At 39.5% G+C, this 18,395-nt stretch overlaps 2 protein-coding genes across 17 annotated transcripts in view; both read right to left on the bottom strand.

The window, feature by feature from the left end:
* LOC129630322 (uncharacterized) overlaps window positions 1-12,533 on the bottom strand; it is a 51,088-nt gene extending 38,555 nt beyond the window's left edge. The window contains exon 1 of the mRNA XM_055550857.1: window positions 12,280-12,533. Within this exon, the coding sequence (XP_055406832.1) occupies window positions 12,280-12,379 (100 nt within the window). The 5' untranslated portion in view covers window positions 12,380-12,533. The remainder of the gene's footprint in view (window positions 1-12,279) is intronic.
* The window catches only part of SLC7A11 (solute carrier family 7 member 11), a 553,887-nt gene that overhangs the window by 363,979 nt on the left and 171,513 nt on the right, over window positions 1-18,395 (bottom strand). The gene's annotated exons all lie outside the window — the stretch shown is intronic.

Below are 18,395 nucleotides of genomic sequence, written 5' to 3'. Positions count from 1 at the left end.
AGAGTCAGACATACACATCTGGAGCCCAGAGAAAAGTAAAAGGCTGAAAATATGAATTCAGAACCACCTAAATATAGATATTTAAAGCCATGATAGTGACTGAGATCACTAAGGAGAGAACACAGAAAAATAGAGGAGACAACCAAGGGACTGAGCCCAGGAGCACTCCTCAAATTTTTAAGGTCAAGGAGAGAAGGAGCCAGCCATGAAGAATGGGAAGACACGGTCATTGCTTTCCCAAGGCAAGAACAGAGAAAATAAGGCAAGAGCAGAGTTACCCAAGCCAAGTAGAAAATGTGCTTCCAGAAGGAGGACATGAACGGCTGGGCCAAGGGCTGCTGATGATTGAGAAATCCCCCTGGGATCTGGCAAGATAGGAATCATTGCCATCCTCAACAAGAAGGGTTTCAGTGAAGCATTGGAGATGAAAGCCTGAATTTTATGAACCAAGGAATAAGAATAAAATATAAAACCTTCTTTTAAGGAGAAAAAAAGACTACCCAAAAGGGGGTGTGAAATCCAGTCTAGAGTGAGTGACTTTGCCAAGGGAAACTGTAGAATATCTTTGAATGCTGACGGGAACGATCCTATAGAAAAGAGGAAAATGATGCTGGAGAAAGATCATCTAATATCGGAGCAGAGTGCCTGAGGAGGAAAGATGGGGTGGGGTCTAGTGCATCAGTGGGCATTGAAAGAAACAGAACTGTTAATCTACTGCAACAAAAGGAGGCCAAGGACATAGATCCAGGGACAAGGGCACTGGTGAGAGTGAGAACAGACAGAAGCTCTCTTGCGTTTGCCTTTATTCTCACAGTGAAGTAACAGACAAGGCCATCAACTTAAAGTGAAGGGAAAGGGTATCAGATGCTAGGGAGCAGGAGATGGTGTGAAACAGCATCTCAGAGAGTGGTGGAGAGAGATGACCAGAGAACCTAAATGCTGTCCAGACCATGCACTGAGATCAGAGGTCACAAGTAAAGTGACTCTCTCTCCCCCACTGCCTCATCAGTGTTGCTGGTTGGGAAATTTAGCTATCATCTCTACATTCTAAGATTTTTTTTTTCTATCTTTTTAACTAGTGAGAATAAAACTAATAGGGATCATGTTATAAAAGGCAAAAAGAAACACGTGGAAGAATTCTTAAACCAAATTTTAAAATCATAATGGTCTTTAGTCTCATTTCGCTCTATACATAAATCATCTCCATATATGCTTAGAAGTCCATTTTCTCTGATTCAAAAAGCACTGCACCATCAGGAGACCTACTTCTAATCTCTATCATTAGAAAACTGTGTGATCCTAAGCAATTATTTAATCTCACTGAGGTTACCCACCTCAATATCCTTTCTTCCCACTTGGTGGGTAACGGAGCACTTGATTCTTAACTGGGTGCTGACTCCCAGAGATAAAACTGTTTCCCAACTTTCTTTGCAGCTAAGTGTGGGCATGGAATTAAGTTTGGGACAATGAGATGTAAAGAAAAGTTGCGTGAGGCAGGTTTTAGGAAATTATAGTCCTTATCTGCTTTTTAATCTCTTCCTCCATATTAGCTAGAGTCCCAATAATCGTGTAGAGCCATCCTAAGAAAAGCCATGAGTAAGAGAGAACCTGGGTCTCTAACAATTTCAGAGAGCCCCCACAGCAGTGGAGTCCCAACCTGTAGCCTTCAAAATATGAGAGAGAACGCTATCGTGCCAACTGAACTTGATCATGACTGATCCTGATCGACTCTAAATCTCAGTTTTATTCTTCTTCAGACCAAAGCTGCTGTCAAGTTTCCTGTGCAAATGCAGAAGTCTCGTTTACAATATAGTGCTATCGCTCTGTTTCAGAAGTGCAAGCAGGAAATCTGCAATACCCAGAATTCAAGATGTCTGGTTCCAATCGTTGATTTAATGCTAACCTGAAATCTGTTTAGTATTACCAAGGGGGTTAAATAAGCAGTTCAACTCCTTTCTTCATACTTCTATTTCCACAGAGGTGGGTGATCAGACTGTTTGATCTCTCCAGTTCAGTGACACAGTTCTGACACCAGGCTCAGATTGGGATATGGGGCAAAGGGGGCCTGCTGAATACTTTCTATGAGCCCCTGGACCCCCTACACTGCCCCACAATGTCACCAGTTTGAACAGTCTAACAGTCTATTTTCTTGCAGAAAATAAGAATCAAAAATTATAACTCTTACAAAATCTCTCCCCAAAGTTATGCTTTTTTTCCTTTTGCTATCCTAAAAAAGAAAATGAACACTATCTGCTCTTAGGATTTATTCATTAACCTGGGGCACCTGTAGTTTCATTTGTAAAGAGCAATCACAAAAACGATGGAGGAAAATTTGCCAGACAAAAGCAATTCTTCAAAGCAAGTTTTATGAAAACTATGTCTTTAGGAAATAAAAATTTGAACTTCAGTTATTTTGCTAATGTGTACGTAACTTTTTAAAACTGTATTCCACACTCCATTATTATTAAACTGGAGTAGAACTCTTTCCCTTGAGTTATCATTTATTTAAAATATCCCTGAATTTTGAGCCAATTTAGGGAAATGCAACTTGCAGGAGAAAAAAATGTATATCATGTTTTAACAAAATTTATCTTTTGAGGAAGCAGTTGAGCCTTCTGCACCCTGTGCAAATAGCATGGAGCCAACAGAAAGCACTGTAAGAGCCAGCAGTGGAAATCTGTCTCTGTATTTTCTTTTGATCTCCCTGGATTTAGTGCCCTCATGAAGTGCGAATGCAATATATGCATGTCACAGCATGGCAGAGGATAATACATTTCCCCCTGCTTCACTAAACATGAGTTGTGTATCTTGCCATCTTGAGAGTCCACAGTGCAGTACATTTATCCCTATTAGAAAAGCTCACTCCAGTAATATATGGATGCTGCAGCCATTTATGACAAATATGTAAAATCATAACCTTGCACATTCTAGGGATGGGGTGTATGTACTTGAATCTATTAACCATACATTGACAGATTTTCATTAAAACTAGATTTTCAAGCCCAAGACTAAGAGTGCAAATATATGGATTATATTTGTATATAAACGCAGTTCAAAAAGGCTATAACTTTAATTTCAAGACAGAAATAAAGAACAGCACTTTCCCCTTTGGCCATATAGGAATTCACTTGCCCATCATGAGCAAAAATCTATTTAGAACAGAGTATATGTTTATAAGTATAGTTTGATTACTCTGTAATAGTACATTCAGCTCTTTCTAATTCATTTATAATCACAGCAATGAAAGACTACATTTTTTTTAAATAATCCCAAAATAAGGGAATATTTATAGCTCAAATCCCAACAGCTACTAGTATGTAAGCTTGGGCAAGTTTACTTAACCCAAGTCTCAATTTGCTCATCTGTGAAATGGGGATAATAATGATATCTCTCTTAGGATTGTATGTAAAGTGGTACTCAACAAATGTCAGCTATTTTCATGATGATGATTACCTCAGGACCCTCACCAGAATGCTAGTGGAAAGCACTAAACATAAGTGAATTAGAAAAGATGGGGAAGCTGCCAGGACTGTGCTCTCCAGGTATCCTTATCCATTCTCCAGGGGTCGAATGTGGTGTCCCTAAACACAATTAAGAAATAGATGCTGAGAAGTACACACAGGCCTGATAAACTCAGAAAAACTCTGGGTTCTATCATCATAACTCCAAATTTTAAATCTGTGTCTACATCTAACTGGTACACAGAAATACCTTCTAGCAACGTCACAACCAAGAGAATCATGGCCAGGGAACACTTGAAGCGAGCAATAGGGGTAGTTTTCTGTCCTCTGTAACCACAGGTTGCAGCATTTGCATCTTTTCAATCTCATGGTTTACATTTCTTGGAACAGATTGTGTAAAACACTACTAATTAGTTGATTCTCTGTGTTGATAAGGCTATCAATACACTACTCAAATTCTTGTGCTTTGAGGATAAAAGCCATGGCATTGAAAAATAATGTTTCACACCATTTTCCATAAAGTTAAAGATTCATACACATTACCAGTATTAAAATCTCATAGGTATTCTTAACATACCTGTTTCTCCAATTAACATAGCACAATCATTAATAACTATATTATGTGATGAACTCATAATTGCAGCCAAGCAGAAAATAATTACCATCTATCAGCTCTCATGGTTTTACAAAAGCGAAATTTCCTTTGCTTTAGAAGTTCCCCAGAACAAATAACAGTTTTACACTGGCAACCCTTTCATTTTGTGAACCAACTGCCATATGTCTCTATAAAGTTGTCATATATCCTTCTGGGCTCGACTCACATGCACCAGTTTCAATTTTAAAATCTAATCCAAGGGCAAATCCTCCTGATTCCATTGTGAACACCTGGTATCAACAACAGTGAAAAATACTGGATCTCTTTCAAATGAATCTTCATGTGAAAACAAGTGACAGTTATCTCTAAGAATTATAAAACAATTAATTAAAAGCAATTAATTTATGTCAGCAAGCCAATAGCAAACACACTCAGATGCATTCTCGGGCAATATACACTTGGAGGTACAAGAGTCCTTGCCCTTGGGGAGTTTACAGATCATTAGAGAATAAGATAAGGGGCACAAATATCTGTAACATAAGGCAGGTGGAGAAAAAGGCCTCAGAGAAAAAAATTGATTATAAGGTTCAGAGCAAGACAACTCACAATCAAATTAAATAGGCATCATTGAAAAGATGCAATGTAAGGTTGGTGGAACTTCATCCAAAGAAATAAGATTGGACATTCCTGGCAGAGGGAACTGCATTATGAAAGGCCTTAGTGCAGGAAGATACAAATTTTGCAATCAACAAATGGCCCTGGCTGCTTGAGTCAAGAAGATTCTGGGTAATGAACTTCTGCTGTTTCTGCTACCCAAAATATACTTTGATGTTGCCACAGATACATGCAGCCATGTAACCATTAAACCATTATCACAATCAAGAAATGGAGTATTTCCATCCCTCCAAAATTCTCACTCAAGCCCATTTACAGCCATTCGCTCTTAACCTCTGGCCTCAGGCAACCATGGTCTGCTTTCTGTCGCTAGAGATTGGTTTTGCCCATTCTAAAATGTTCTGTAAGGGTAATCATATAGCCTGAATCTTTGTGTCTGGCTTGTTTCACTCAGAATAATTCTTCTGAGATTCATCCATGCTATTTGGTATATAGTAATTTATTTATTTTCATTCCTGAGGAATATTTCATTAAATGGATATACTATTATTTATTCATTTTCCCATTGAGGGACATTTGGGTTATTTGAGAGGTCTGGCTAGAATGACTACGCCAAAGCCTTTGACTGTGTGGATTACAATAAACTGTGGAAAATTCTGAAAGAGATGGGAATACCAGACCACCTGACCTGCCTCTTGAAAAACATATATGCAGGTCAGGAAGCAACAGTTAGAACTGGACATGGAACAACAGACTGGTTCCAAATAGGAAAAGGAGTACGTCAAGGCTGTATATTGTCACCCTGCTAACTTATATGCAGAGTACATCATGAGAAACGCTGGGCTGGAAGACGCACAAGCTGGAATCAAGATTGCCGGGAGAAATATCAATAACCTCAGATATGCAGATGACACCACCCTTATGGCAGAAAGTGAAAAGGAACTAAAAAGCCTCTTGATGAAAGTGAAAGAGGAGAGTGAAAAAGTTGGCTTAAAGCTCAACATTCAGAAAACGAAGATCATGGCATCCGGTCCCATCACTTTGTGGGAAATAGATGGGGAAACAGTGGAAACAGTGTCAAACTTTATTTTGGGGGGCTCCAAAATCACTGCAGATGGTGACTGCAGCCATGAAATTAAAAGACGCTTACTCCTTTGAAGGAAAGTTATGACCAACCTAGATAGCATATTCAAAAGCAGAGACATTACTTTGCCAACAAAGGTTCGTCTAGTCAAGGCTATGGTTTTTCCTGTGGTCATGTATGGATGTGAGAGTTGGACTGTGAAGAAAGCTGAGCACCGAAGAATTGATGCTTTTGAAGTGTGGTGTTGGATAAGACTCTTGAGAGTCCCTTGGACTGCAAGGAGATCCAACCAGTTCTTTCAGAAGGAGATCAGCCCTGTGCGTTCTTTGGATGGAATGATGCTAAAGCTGAAACTCCAGTACTTTGGCCACCTCATGTGAAGAGTTGACTCATTGGAAAAGACTCTGATGCTGAGAGGGATTGTGGGCAGGAGGAGAAGGGGACGACAGAGGATGAGATGGCTGGATGGCATCACCGACTCGATGGACGTGAGTCTGAGTGAACTCCGGGAGTTGGTGATGGACAGGGAGGCCTGGCGTGCTGCATTTCATGGGGTCGCAAAGAGTCGGACACGACTGAGCGACTAAACTGAACTGAACTGAAATATCTAGAATTGGAATCTCTGGGTCTATATTAACAATATGTCTGATTCTAAAAGAAATTTCCAAGGTGCTTTTCTTTTTTTTTTTTTTTAATTTAATTTTATTTTTAAACTTTACATAATTGTATTAGTTTTGCCAAATATCAAAATGAATCCGCCACAGGTATACATGTGTTCCCCATCCTGAACCCTCCTCCCTCCTCCCTCCCCATTCCATCCCTCTGGGTTGTCCCAGTGCACCAGCCCCAAGCATCCAGTATCGTGTATCGAACCTGGACTGGCAACTCGTTTCATACATGATATTTTACATGTTTCAATGCCATTCTCCCAAATCTTCCCACCCTCTCCCTCTCCCACAGAGTCCATAAGACTGTTCTATACATCAGTGTCTCTTTTGCTGTCTCGTACACAGGGTTATTGTTACCATCTTTCTAAATTCCATATATATGCGTTAGTATACTGTATTGGTGTTTTTCTTTCTGGCTTACTTCACTCTGTATAATAGGCTCCAGTTTCATCCACCTCATTAGAACTGATTCAAATGTATTCTTTTTAATGGCTGAGTAGTACTCCATTGTGTATATGTACCACTGCTTTCTTATCCATTCATCTGCTGATGGACATCTAGGTTGCTTCCATGTCCTGGCTATTATAAACAGTGCTGCGATGAACATTGGGGTACACGTGTCTCTTTCCCTTCTGGTTTCCTCAGTGTGTATGCCCAGCAGTGGGATTGCTGGATCATAAGGCAGGTCTATGTCCAGTTTTTTAAGGAATCTCCACACTGTTCTCCATAGTGGCTGTACTAGTTTGCATTCCCACCAACAGTGGAAGAGGGTTCCCTTTTCTCCACACCCTCTCCAGCATTTATTACTTGTAGACTTTTGGATCGCAGCCATTCTGACTGGTGTGAAATGGTACCTCATAGTGGTTTTGATTTGCATTTCTCTGATAATGAGTGATGTTGAGCATCTTTTCATGTGTTTGTGAGCCATCTGTATGTCTTCTTTGGAGAAATGTCTGTTTAGTTCTTTGGCCCATTTTTTGATTGGGGCATTTATTTTTCTGGAGTTGAGCTGTAGGAGTTGCTTGTATATTCTCGAGATTAGTTGTTTGTCAGTTGCTTCATTTGCTATTATCTTCTCCCATTCTGAAGGCTGTCTTTTCACCTTGCTAATAGTTTCCTTTGATGTGCAGAAGCTTTTAAGGTTAATTAGGTCCCATTTGTTTATTTTTGCTTTTATTTCCAATATTCTGGGAGGTGGGTCATAGAGGATCCTGCTGTGATGTATGTCAGAGAGTGTTTTGCCTATGTTCTCCTCTAGGAGTTTTATAGTTTCTGGTCTTACATTGAGATCTTTAATCCATTTTGAGTTTATTTTTGTGTATGGTGTTAGAAAGTGTTCTAGTTTCATTCTTTTACAAGGGGTTGACCAGAGTTCCCAGCACCACTTGTTAAAGAGATTGTCTCTAATCCATTGTATATTCTTGCCTCCTTTGTCAAAGATAAGGTGTCCATATGTGCGTGGATTTATCTCTGGGCTTTCTATTTTGTTCCATTGATCTATATTTCTGTCTTTGTGCCAGTACCATACTGTCTTGATAACTGTGGCTTTGTAGTAGAGCCTGAAGTCAGGTAGGTTGATTCCTCCAGTTCCATTCTTCTTTCTCAAGATCGCTTTGGCTATTCGAGGTTTTTTGTATTTCCATACAAATTGTGAAATTATTTGTTCTAGCTCTGTGAAGAATGCTGTTGGTAGCTTGATAGGGATTGCATTGAATCTATAGATTGCTTTGGGTAGTATACTCATTTTCACTATATTGAGTCTTCCAATCCATGAACATGGTATATTTCTCCATCTGTTAGTGTCCTCTTTGATTTCTTTCACCAGTGTTTTATAGTTTTCTATATATAGGTCTTTAGTTTCTTTAGGTAGATATATTCCTAAGTATTTTATTCTTTCCGTTGCAATGGTGAATGGAATTGTTTCCTTAATTTCTCATTCTGTTTTCTCATTATTAGTGCTTTTCAAGATAGTTATACCATTGTATGTTCTTACCAGCACTGTCTGAAAGTTCTGGTTACTCTACTCTTTTGCCAACCAGAATTTGGTGTTTAAGTCTCTTTCAACTTAACCATTCAAGTGGGTACATAGAAGTATTCTGTCATTTTAATTTGCATTTTCCTCATGTTTTATGATGTCAAGTATTTTCATGTATCATTGGCCATTCTTACATCCTTTTCATAAAATGTCTACTCAAACCATTTACCTATTTGGTTGTCTTCTTGTATTATTCAAAAAGGGAATCTTTATATCCTCCTGCTTTATCCCATGCAATCCATCATGCATTGGATGGATTTCTTGTGTCTATCTGAATATTTTTTGTTATTTACATTTAAGGGTAATTGATATACTCAGTTGCTCAGTTGTGTCCAACTGTTTTGTGGCCCCATGGACTGTAGCCTCCCAGGCTCCTCTGTCCATGGAATTTTCCAGGCAAGAATACTGGAGTGGGGTACCGTTTCAAACTTCAGGGGATCTTTCCAACCCAGGGATCAAACCCATGTCTCTTGCATCTCCTTCATTGACAGGCAGATTCTTTACCACTAGCGCCACCTGGGAAGCCCAAGTACAGTTGATATACAATATAAGTTACAGTTGTACAATATAGTGATTCACAAATTTTAAAGGTTATACTCTGCTTTTAGTTATTATAAAATATTGGTTATATTCCTCGTGTTACACAATATATTCTTGTAGCTTATTTATGCATAGTAGTTTGTACCTCTAAAGTAATGCTCAAAATTCTCCAAGCCAGGCCTCAGCAATACGTGAACCGTGAACTTCCTGATGTTCAAGCTGGTTTTAGAAAAGGCAGAGGAACCAGAGATCAAATTGCCAACATCCACTGGATCATGGAAAAAGCAAGCGAGTTCCAGAAAAACATCTATTTCTGCTTTATTGACTATGCCAAAGCCTTTGACTGTGTGGATTACAATAAACTGTGGAAAATTCTGAAAGAGATGGGAATACCAGAACACCTGATCTGCCTCTTGAGAAATCTGTATGCAGGTCAGGAAGCAACAGTTAGAACTGGACATGGAACAACAGACTGGTTCCAAATAGGAAAAGGAGTACGTCAAGGCTGTTTATTGTCACCCTGCTTATTTAACTTATATGCAGAGTACATCATGAGAAACACTGGGCTGGAAGAAGCACAAGCTGGAATCAAGATTGCCGGGAGAAATATCAATCACCTCAGATATGCAGATGACACCACCCTTATGGCAGAAAGTGAAGAGGAACTAAAGGGCCTCTTGATGAAAGTGAAAGTGGAGAGTGAAAAAGTTGGCTTAAAGCTCAACATTCAGAAAATGAAGATCATGGCATCCGGTCCCATCACTTCATAGGAAATAGATGGGGAAACAGTATCAGACTTTATTTTGGGGGGGGCTCCAAAATCACTGTAGATGGTGACTGCAGCCATGAAATTAAAAGACGCTTACTCCTTGGAAGGAAAGTTACGACCAACCTAGATAGCATATTCAAAAGCAGAGACATTACTTTGCCAACAAAAGTCCGTCTAGTCAAGGCTATGGTTTTTCCTGTGGTCATGTATGGATGTGAGAGTTGGACTGTGAAGAAGGCTGAGCGCCGAAGAATTGATGCTTTTGAACTGTGGTGTTGGAGAAGACTCTTGAGAGTCCTTTCTTTCTATAGCATCCCTTAACCTTCGTAAAGGCCTTTTTGTCTTGCTGTGAGCCTCTACTCCAGCAACACCTTAAATCTTCCTGAGGTCCCAACAAGGGGTCTTCTAGCAACATCTGTGCTTCAGTCTATCCTGAGGCCATATACTACTTTGCCAAATTGATGCTTTTGAACTGTGGTGTTGGAGAAGACTCTTGAGAGTCCTTTGGACCCCAAGGAGATCCAACCAGTTCATTCTGAGGGAGATCAGCCCTGGGATTTCTTTGGAGGGAATGATGCTAAAGCTGAAACTCCAGTACTTTGGCCACCTCCTGCAAAGAGTTGACTCATTGGAAAAGACTCTGATGCTGGGAGGGATTGGGGGCAGGAGGAGAAGGGGACGACAGAGGATGAGATGGCTGGATGGCATCACTGACTCAATGGACGTGAGTCTGAGTGAACTCCGGGAGTTGGTGATGGACAGGGAGGCCTGGCGTGCTGCAATTCATGGGGTTGCAAAGAGTTGGACATGACTGAGCGACTGAACTGAAATGAACTGAACTGAATCCCTTAACTCTATATCGCCCCTCCTCCCTCTTCCCATTAGCATCCACTAGTTCTCTATATCTGCAAATTGGTTTATTTTTTGTTATAGTCACCAGTTTGTTGTATTTTAGACTCCACATATAAATGACATCATACAGTATTTGTTTTTCTCTGTTGAGTAGACATGTAGATGTGAAGGGTATGTCAGAGGCATCCAAATCAAGAGAAAAGAACAGCAGCTCATGCAAATACACAGTGATGAGAAAGAACAAAGCTCATTCAGGGAACTACAGTCGGTGGGTAGAACTGGAGAACAAGCTATTGGAGATAGGGAGTAACTGCTGAGGATAACGCTGGTGATGATTCCTATCAACGAACGTAAGATAAAGGTTTCTTCCCTTTCTTTTAAACAAACTTTGATTTTCATTGCATAAGAAAATCAGTGATTTTCCCCCAAAAATTCCACCTTCATCTAATACCTTCTAGCTGTGTGATCCTGAAAAAGTAGAACCTCCCTGGATCTGTTTTCTCATTTGTATTACAATTAAAACCTCCCTGAAGTTGGTGAAAAGACTGAGCTAATACATGTAAAATACCATGTCAAAGATAAACTATTTAGATGCTCACCAAACGGTTTACCCCTCCTGGGCACAGTCGGAAATATGTTTTACAGCAACGTATGGCCCTAGGTGGGCCATGTTTGACACTAGAATGTGAGCCCAATGATGGTGTCATTTCTGGGCTAAGGGAGTTAAGAGCAGGTATTAAGCTTTTCTCAAGATCTCTCTTTCTTTCATGGTAACTTTGAAATCCATATGCTGAACATACACCAGAAAGAAGCCTGGCTTCCTGAATGACCACATGGAGCACAACCCCTTGGCTCCAACACATACCTACCTTCAGCTTACCCCACTGCATTGTGATATATTGTAGGGGAAATTTTTTTTTTTTAATTCTGTTAAGATACTAAAGATTTGGGGGGTTTCTGTTACAGTAGTTATCCTATCCTGATTTATTCCAACATTCTCCCCAATGTTTAGCACATAGTAAGTACCCCCAATAAACGTTAGCTGAGGATGCTACAACTGTTATTTGTTGTTTTATTATTATTACTTGAGACAATAGGGCATAGTGGTTTAAGTTCAAGTTCTGGAATCAGGCAACACTGGGTCTAACTCTTGATTCCACATTTACCAACTTGCTTTGCCAGTTACTTGGTCTCTTGAGCCTCACTTTTCACTTATCCACTTGCCTGCCTTGGAAGGTTGCTGTGAGCATTGCACGAGATGAAGCATGTAAATCTTTTCGCAAATGCACATAGTGAGTGCTCATTAAGTGCAAACTGCTAGTAATACTACTTTGAGAGCAGAATCTGATATTAGGGAAGTTTGAAGATTTACTACCGCCTCATTTATGGAGAAACACCCAGTGAAGCAGAACTCCCCTGCATCTTAACATCTCAGCCAGAAAGTACAGCATACCTTCCTTTCTGCCCCCAGGTCATGTGCAAGAGTGGACTGGTCACTTTGGCAACCTGAAACCTGACTGTACTTTCTGTAATCGCCCCAGGAATGTGTACTCTGAATGCATATCCATAATATAGTCAGGTCAGTAATTACTCTAGCTGGCAAAGATAATAATGTGTTAACAGATCAGGCCTCCAGTGCTCATAAATTATTCTTTCTCACCTTTCTGGGCAGGTAGTTCAGGAGTGCAGGGGATGTGAGTTGTTACTGGCCACTGAGGTCTTCTGATAGCTGGTTCTCTCACTGCGAAAGCTCCCAGCATGCTCCATTTTCCCAGAGCCACCGGTTGCAATCAAAGCATGCTGGTAGTTGATATCTTCTAATATTTGTTGCTCTCTTTCTGCCTGGTACTTGTGGCTCCATCTTGACATGAAGCCATTTCCATTATTGCTGTTACTAACTAAATAGCCCTTGGACTCTAGCTGGGAAACACAGCCAGAAAGTGCTTAGTGTTACCCTATTTCCTGCAAACAAAAATCCTGACAGCTTCAGGCCCATTTTTACTTTATTATTTATACAGCCAGGCCATTTATTGCAAGACACTACCTCTCTCCAGCTTGGAATAGGCAAATTATTCCATTTTCTATTGTAAATGGTGCAATTCCTGATTCAGCAGCCTCAATAGGAGGCAGACTTGGGATGGAAGGATTTGCACATTTGTTGAGAGCAGAAAATCATTATCAGTGCCCTGTTTTTCTCTGGCACTTAAAACAGAGGCGGGATTGAAGAGACAGATTTTCATATCACTTTAGCCTTTGGGTCAGGTTATTGCTGGAGAGAGAGAAAGACAGAGAGAGCTTGGACAGCACAGATTCATTTTAATGGTCTATTGGTTCCACTTAGTGAAGGCCTATTAATTGTATAACATGCATCTGTATCTGTGTCTTTCAAATAACATTTCTAACCACCTGGGGAACTGCTCAGAAGACACAGAGGGATAAATAAAGAATGGGTGCAATTAGGCAGTTACCATCAAGGATGGAGAAAGGTTTGAAAGGAGAGATGGGAAAGATGCTCTGACTTCAATGCCACAGGATATTTTTAATCAAAAAAAAAAAAAAGGCTCTAGTTATGAAAGTCTTTCTTTCATAAATTGCTACACAAGCAATATAAAGACTGAAGAAGTAAATTCATCAATGAGAGGATGACATGTGTTATGAAAAGTAGGAGAGCCCGGAGTTTTCTTATTGAAAAGACACTTACTTTTTATTTGGATAAAAACCTGGTAAAATTACATTTTTCCTTCTTGTCTATCATTCTCTAATGAAATTCCATTTGGATGAAATATGGGAATTAATAAGTATTTTGGTATGTTTTTAACCCCACCTAGTGTCCCATGCCCACTGAGGGACCCTAAAGTGCACCTCTGGGGAAATTTCAAGAAGCATCTCGATCCCCGTGTAAGAGGAGCTGTCCAGTCACAGGATCCCTGCCCCTTCCTGACAGCTCCCTTCACCCAACCTCTGCCATCACAGAGCATAAAGTATTAGGGGACAAGGGGCTTTCTTTAAGTATAGTGTTTTGATTATCTCACCTTAGAAAAAGGAAAAACAAAAATTTTTTTTTAATATTTAGATTTTTTATTATGTGTTATTCTCTTTTATTAGAGAGAAGGAAATTAATGGCAACAGATCTTTTCTCTTTGTATTTGAATTACTTCATTTTGATTTGCTGGGAAAGACAAAGTATCCAACAAAAAGTGCCTTTGCTTCTAGAACATTCTCAGGTGGAAGGAATAAGTCAGTTAGGAGTGAGCCCTTTTTGATGTGGCCACCTTGAGAGAGGAGGATCAGCCAAGATCAGGCTCTCTTCCTGATGCCTGAGCAACTGGGAAACGATTGTAAGAGGACCAGAACTTGTCTCTGGTTAGAGCGCACACTTGGCTTCTTTTGGAGGATGCTTTATTTTTTTTTAATATAAATTTATTTATTTTAATTGGAGGCTAATTACTTCACAATATTGTATTGATTTTGCCATACATCAACATGAATCCGCCACGGGTGTACACATGATCCCCATGCTGAACCCCTCTCCCACCTCCCTCCCCGTACCATCCCAGAAATCAATTCAACTCCATGGCTTTTGGATGAGAGCCCAGCAGTAGACAAGCTGCAGTCCAGGAGGCAGAATCAATATGGTGCCTACTACCAGCCAGTCTGAGTCAGACAGGGACGCCTGGACAATGAACTTATCTTGGGCCTACAGGTGGCTGTTAAGGAAATGAGTGGTTGGTATCTCTACTTCAATCATAGTCCACCACATACTCAAAATATGGGCTTCTGCTTTAAAAAGTCTGAGTGCTACTAGCTAAAGGAGTAACTAATTCTATTTTCTCTCCTGACAGGTAGGACATTACAACAAGCTATTTCTCTGCTAAAAAGGGCCTTCTTATGAGTCCAGGATGAGACCTAGGAGTTGAACTGTGATATAAGTCCCAAGGAGGAAAATATAGTGCCATCTTAAATTCCATCAAACACAATTATGAACAGCAACAACCTGTAACATTCAGGACACTAGAAGTAGTATATAGGGCTTTCCTGGTGCCTCAGTATGTAAAGAATCTGCCTGCAATGCAAGAGACCTGGGTTCCATCCCTGGGTCAGGAAGATCCCCTGCAGGAGGGCATGGCAACCCACTCCAGTATTCTTGCCTGGAGAATCCCCATGGGCAGAGGAGCCTGGCAGGCTATGGGGTCACAGAGTTGGACATGCCTAAGCAACTAAGCACTGCACAGTAGTATATAGGACTTAAAGTTCAGCCTGGAACTGGGTTTTATTAAAAGCATCATACTTCAACTTTCAGAGTGTCTCCTTTAGCCCATACTACAGAGATTGTTATACAAGCCTCATGCACTATCAGCCAGAGACCACCTCTCTTATTCTACAATGCAATTTAAGACCTTCAATAATAGCCATATATGACTTTATTATCCTTACATTATGAAGCTTAGTGTCCTCTACTTGGCAATTCAAAAGCACTTGCTAAATAAAATTAAATGGAATGGAATTAACTTCTTGCAAAGACTACAAATTTAGCAATTTAGTGTATTTTCCCCATATGATCCTACTCTGTGTGACTTTGTTTCAGTTGAATGATGCACCTAATTAGGGGGGAAAAATGCTTTGTCCTCCACCTATGACAGGGGTGATCAAAACTGTTATGTTTGGGGAACAACTTTTCAAAGTTGGGTTACCCCCTTATACATAAGACCAAGTAGAGAATCACAGCTAAGTCATATAACACCACTGATTAAACAAATATAGTTCATAGGTACTAAAGAAGCATGGCTAGATGGTGAAAGTCACTCAGTCATATCCGACTCTTTGCAATCCTACAGACTATACAGTCCATGGAATTCTCCAGGCCAGAATACTGGAGTGGGTAGCCTTTCCCTTCTCCAGGGAATCTTTCCAACCCAGGGATCGAACCAGAGTCTCCTGCATTGCAGACGGATTCTTTACCAACTGAGCTACCAGGGAAGCCCTCAAATAGGTTTAAATCAGTCTTTCAAGATAGAACTGGCTAGGTTTTAACTTCTTGTCATGAGGATCTATTACTGATGAGACATTTTACATATTTTGTCTACTGTTCTTAACAGATAAAAATAGATATGTAAGAGGGAGCAGTCATCTACCACTCTGCTCTCAAAAACTCAGATGGCTCTGATCATTGTTTAGAGAAAGCCACCTCCAACTCAAAGGCCAGAGAAAAAAGGAAAGAATTAATACTGTTTTAAATAGTTTCAAAATATTCTTGTTCAGCCATAAATAAGAATGAAATAATGCCATTTGCAGCAACATAGTTGGACCTAGATATTATCATACTAAGTGAAGTCAGACAGAAAGACAGGTGTCATATGATATTATTCATATGTGGAAGCTAATTTTTAAGAGATAAATATACTTATTTACAAAACAAACAGATTCACAGATTTAAAAAACAAATTTATGGTTACCAAAGGGAAAACCTGGGTGGGAAGGCATAAATAAGGAGCTTGGGATTAACATATATACACTACTATGAATTAAATAGATAACCAATAAGGACCTACTATATAGCACAGGGAACAGTATTCAATATTCTATAATAATTTATATCAAAAAAGAATCTGAAATAGAGTAACTACATGTATTGGGTTGGCCAAAATGTTGATTCAGGTTTTTCCATAGGATGTTAAGAAAGAACATGAACAAATTTTCTGGCCAACCCAATATAACTGAACACTATGCTGTATACCTGAAATTAACAATGATGTAAATCAACTAGATTGCAATAAAATTAAAATTAAAAAATAAATAGTGTCAAAATAACCCTTACAAGGGAAAAGATAAACCCAAACAACATGGAGACAAAAAATATTTGCTAAGGAAATGTATCATTCACTGTCAATATATTAGTAAATACAAAGCCAGTTCTATAGCAGCTGCTGAATCATGCTTCTAAGGGAGAGCTTTTTTACCTTTTCATGGCATATGGAACAGCTAGAAAATTATTATCATTATAATCCTCATCATCGCAAAGCATACTGTGAAGTGAAAGTCAAAGTGTTAGTCACTCAGTCGCATCCGACTGTTTGCAACCCCATGGACTGTAGTCCACCAGGGTCCTCTGTCCATGGAATTCTCAGGCAAGAACACTGGAGCGGATAGCCATTCCCTTCTCCAGAGCATCTTCCTGACCCAGGGATCAAACGGGGGTCTCCTGCATTGCAGGCAGATTCTTTACCATCTGAGCCACCAGGGAAGCCCAAAGGATACTTTAGTAAATATCCATTGTGGACTGAGGTGACCTGCAGGGATTGAGAGGCACACCTCAAGACCAAGGAGAGGTGCATCTCAAGCACTGTTCCTTCTAGAAGAGTGACTGGCAAATTGTGCAGGCCAGATAGCAAATATTTTATTGACATTTTGCCTAAATGTCTGTCTCAACTATTCAACTCTAGGTTGGAGCACAAAATCAGTCACAGATAATACATAAAGGAATGGGCATGGCTGTGGTCCATAAAACTTGACTTGCAAAGACAGGAAGTGGTGGGATTTGGCCAAGGGCCCAAAAGTTGCTGACCCTTACTCTGGGAGAATAAAATGGGAACTGAGTGAGTAGGCTTTGCACACACCACCCCCAAATACACACACAAGGAAGCTTTATTCTTATCTATTTTGCCTACTGAGTTTCCACGTGAGATAGCCTTCAAATATTTTTACAACTGAAAAACAGATAAGTAAAACTTTGAAAACTAGTTTAATAAATATTATAAATATATATATACCTTCATTAAAAGGACAGCATTATTTAACTAAATTCCACTACTTTTTTCAGAATCTAAGATTCAAAAGAAACCAATACTTGAAGAAATACTAACACCTAGGCACAAAGAAAGTTATTTTACCAATTTTCTTTAATGGCATCTATTCTTTTCCTAAATCTAGAGCCTTCTTTTTAGTTTCAAAGCAAGACAGGTTAGTTTACTCATTTGGTTTTTGGTTTACTCACTTCTGTACTTCTGTACTTACAAATATTGAAAAATTTTCAGATCCTTGGGATATTTATGAGCTCTGATTAAGTCAGTTATAACTAAAGCATGAAAAGAAGTTTCAGCACTTTTATTTACTTTCTTAACTGATATATTTAGATGCCAAACTACATGTGATACCTGAAGGGGAAAAGTTTCTGGGAATTAAGAGTGGGAAGGATAGATAACACTTTAAACTCATTTTTACCTACCATTCTTGAAAGAGTTTCTTTACTAATCCCAGGGAAAGCTTCCAGCAGACTTCCCCTTTCAACTTAATTTGCTAGTAGTTTTCACTACATATAAAATAGATAATCAAAAAGCAACTACTGTAGAGTACAAGTACCTCTACTCAATACTCTGTAATAACCTAACTGGGAAAAGAATCTGAAAAAGAATAGATGTATGTGTATGTATAACTGGGCTTCCCAGGTGGTGCTGGTGGTGAAGAACCCACCTGTCAATTCAGGAGACATAAGAGGACACAGGTTCGATCCCTGGGTCGGGAAGATCCCCTGGAGGACAAAATGGTCAACAACTCCATTATCTCTGCCTGGAGAATCCCATGGAAGAGGAGCCTAGCGGGCTACAGCCCATGGGGTTTCAAAGAGTTGGACACAACTGAAGCAACTTAGCACACACATACACATATGTATAACTAAATCACTTTGCTATACATCTGAAACTAACATAACATTGTAAATCCAATATACAATTAAATTTTTTTAAAAATCTCTCCACATTGTCACAAAAAATAAAAATAATA

The sequence above is a fragment of the Bubalus kerabau genome, chromosome 16, assembly GCF_029407905.1.
Source record: "Bubalus kerabau isolate K-KA32 ecotype Philippines breed swamp buffalo chromosome 16, PCC_UOA_SB_1v2, whole genome shotgun sequence".
NCBI classification, from domain to species: domain Eukaryota; kingdom Metazoa; phylum Chordata; class Mammalia; order Artiodactyla; family Bovidae; genus Bubalus; species Bubalus kerabau.
Note: the sequence above shows the minus strand (reverse complement) of the source record. Positions and strands in the feature narration are given on the sequence as shown.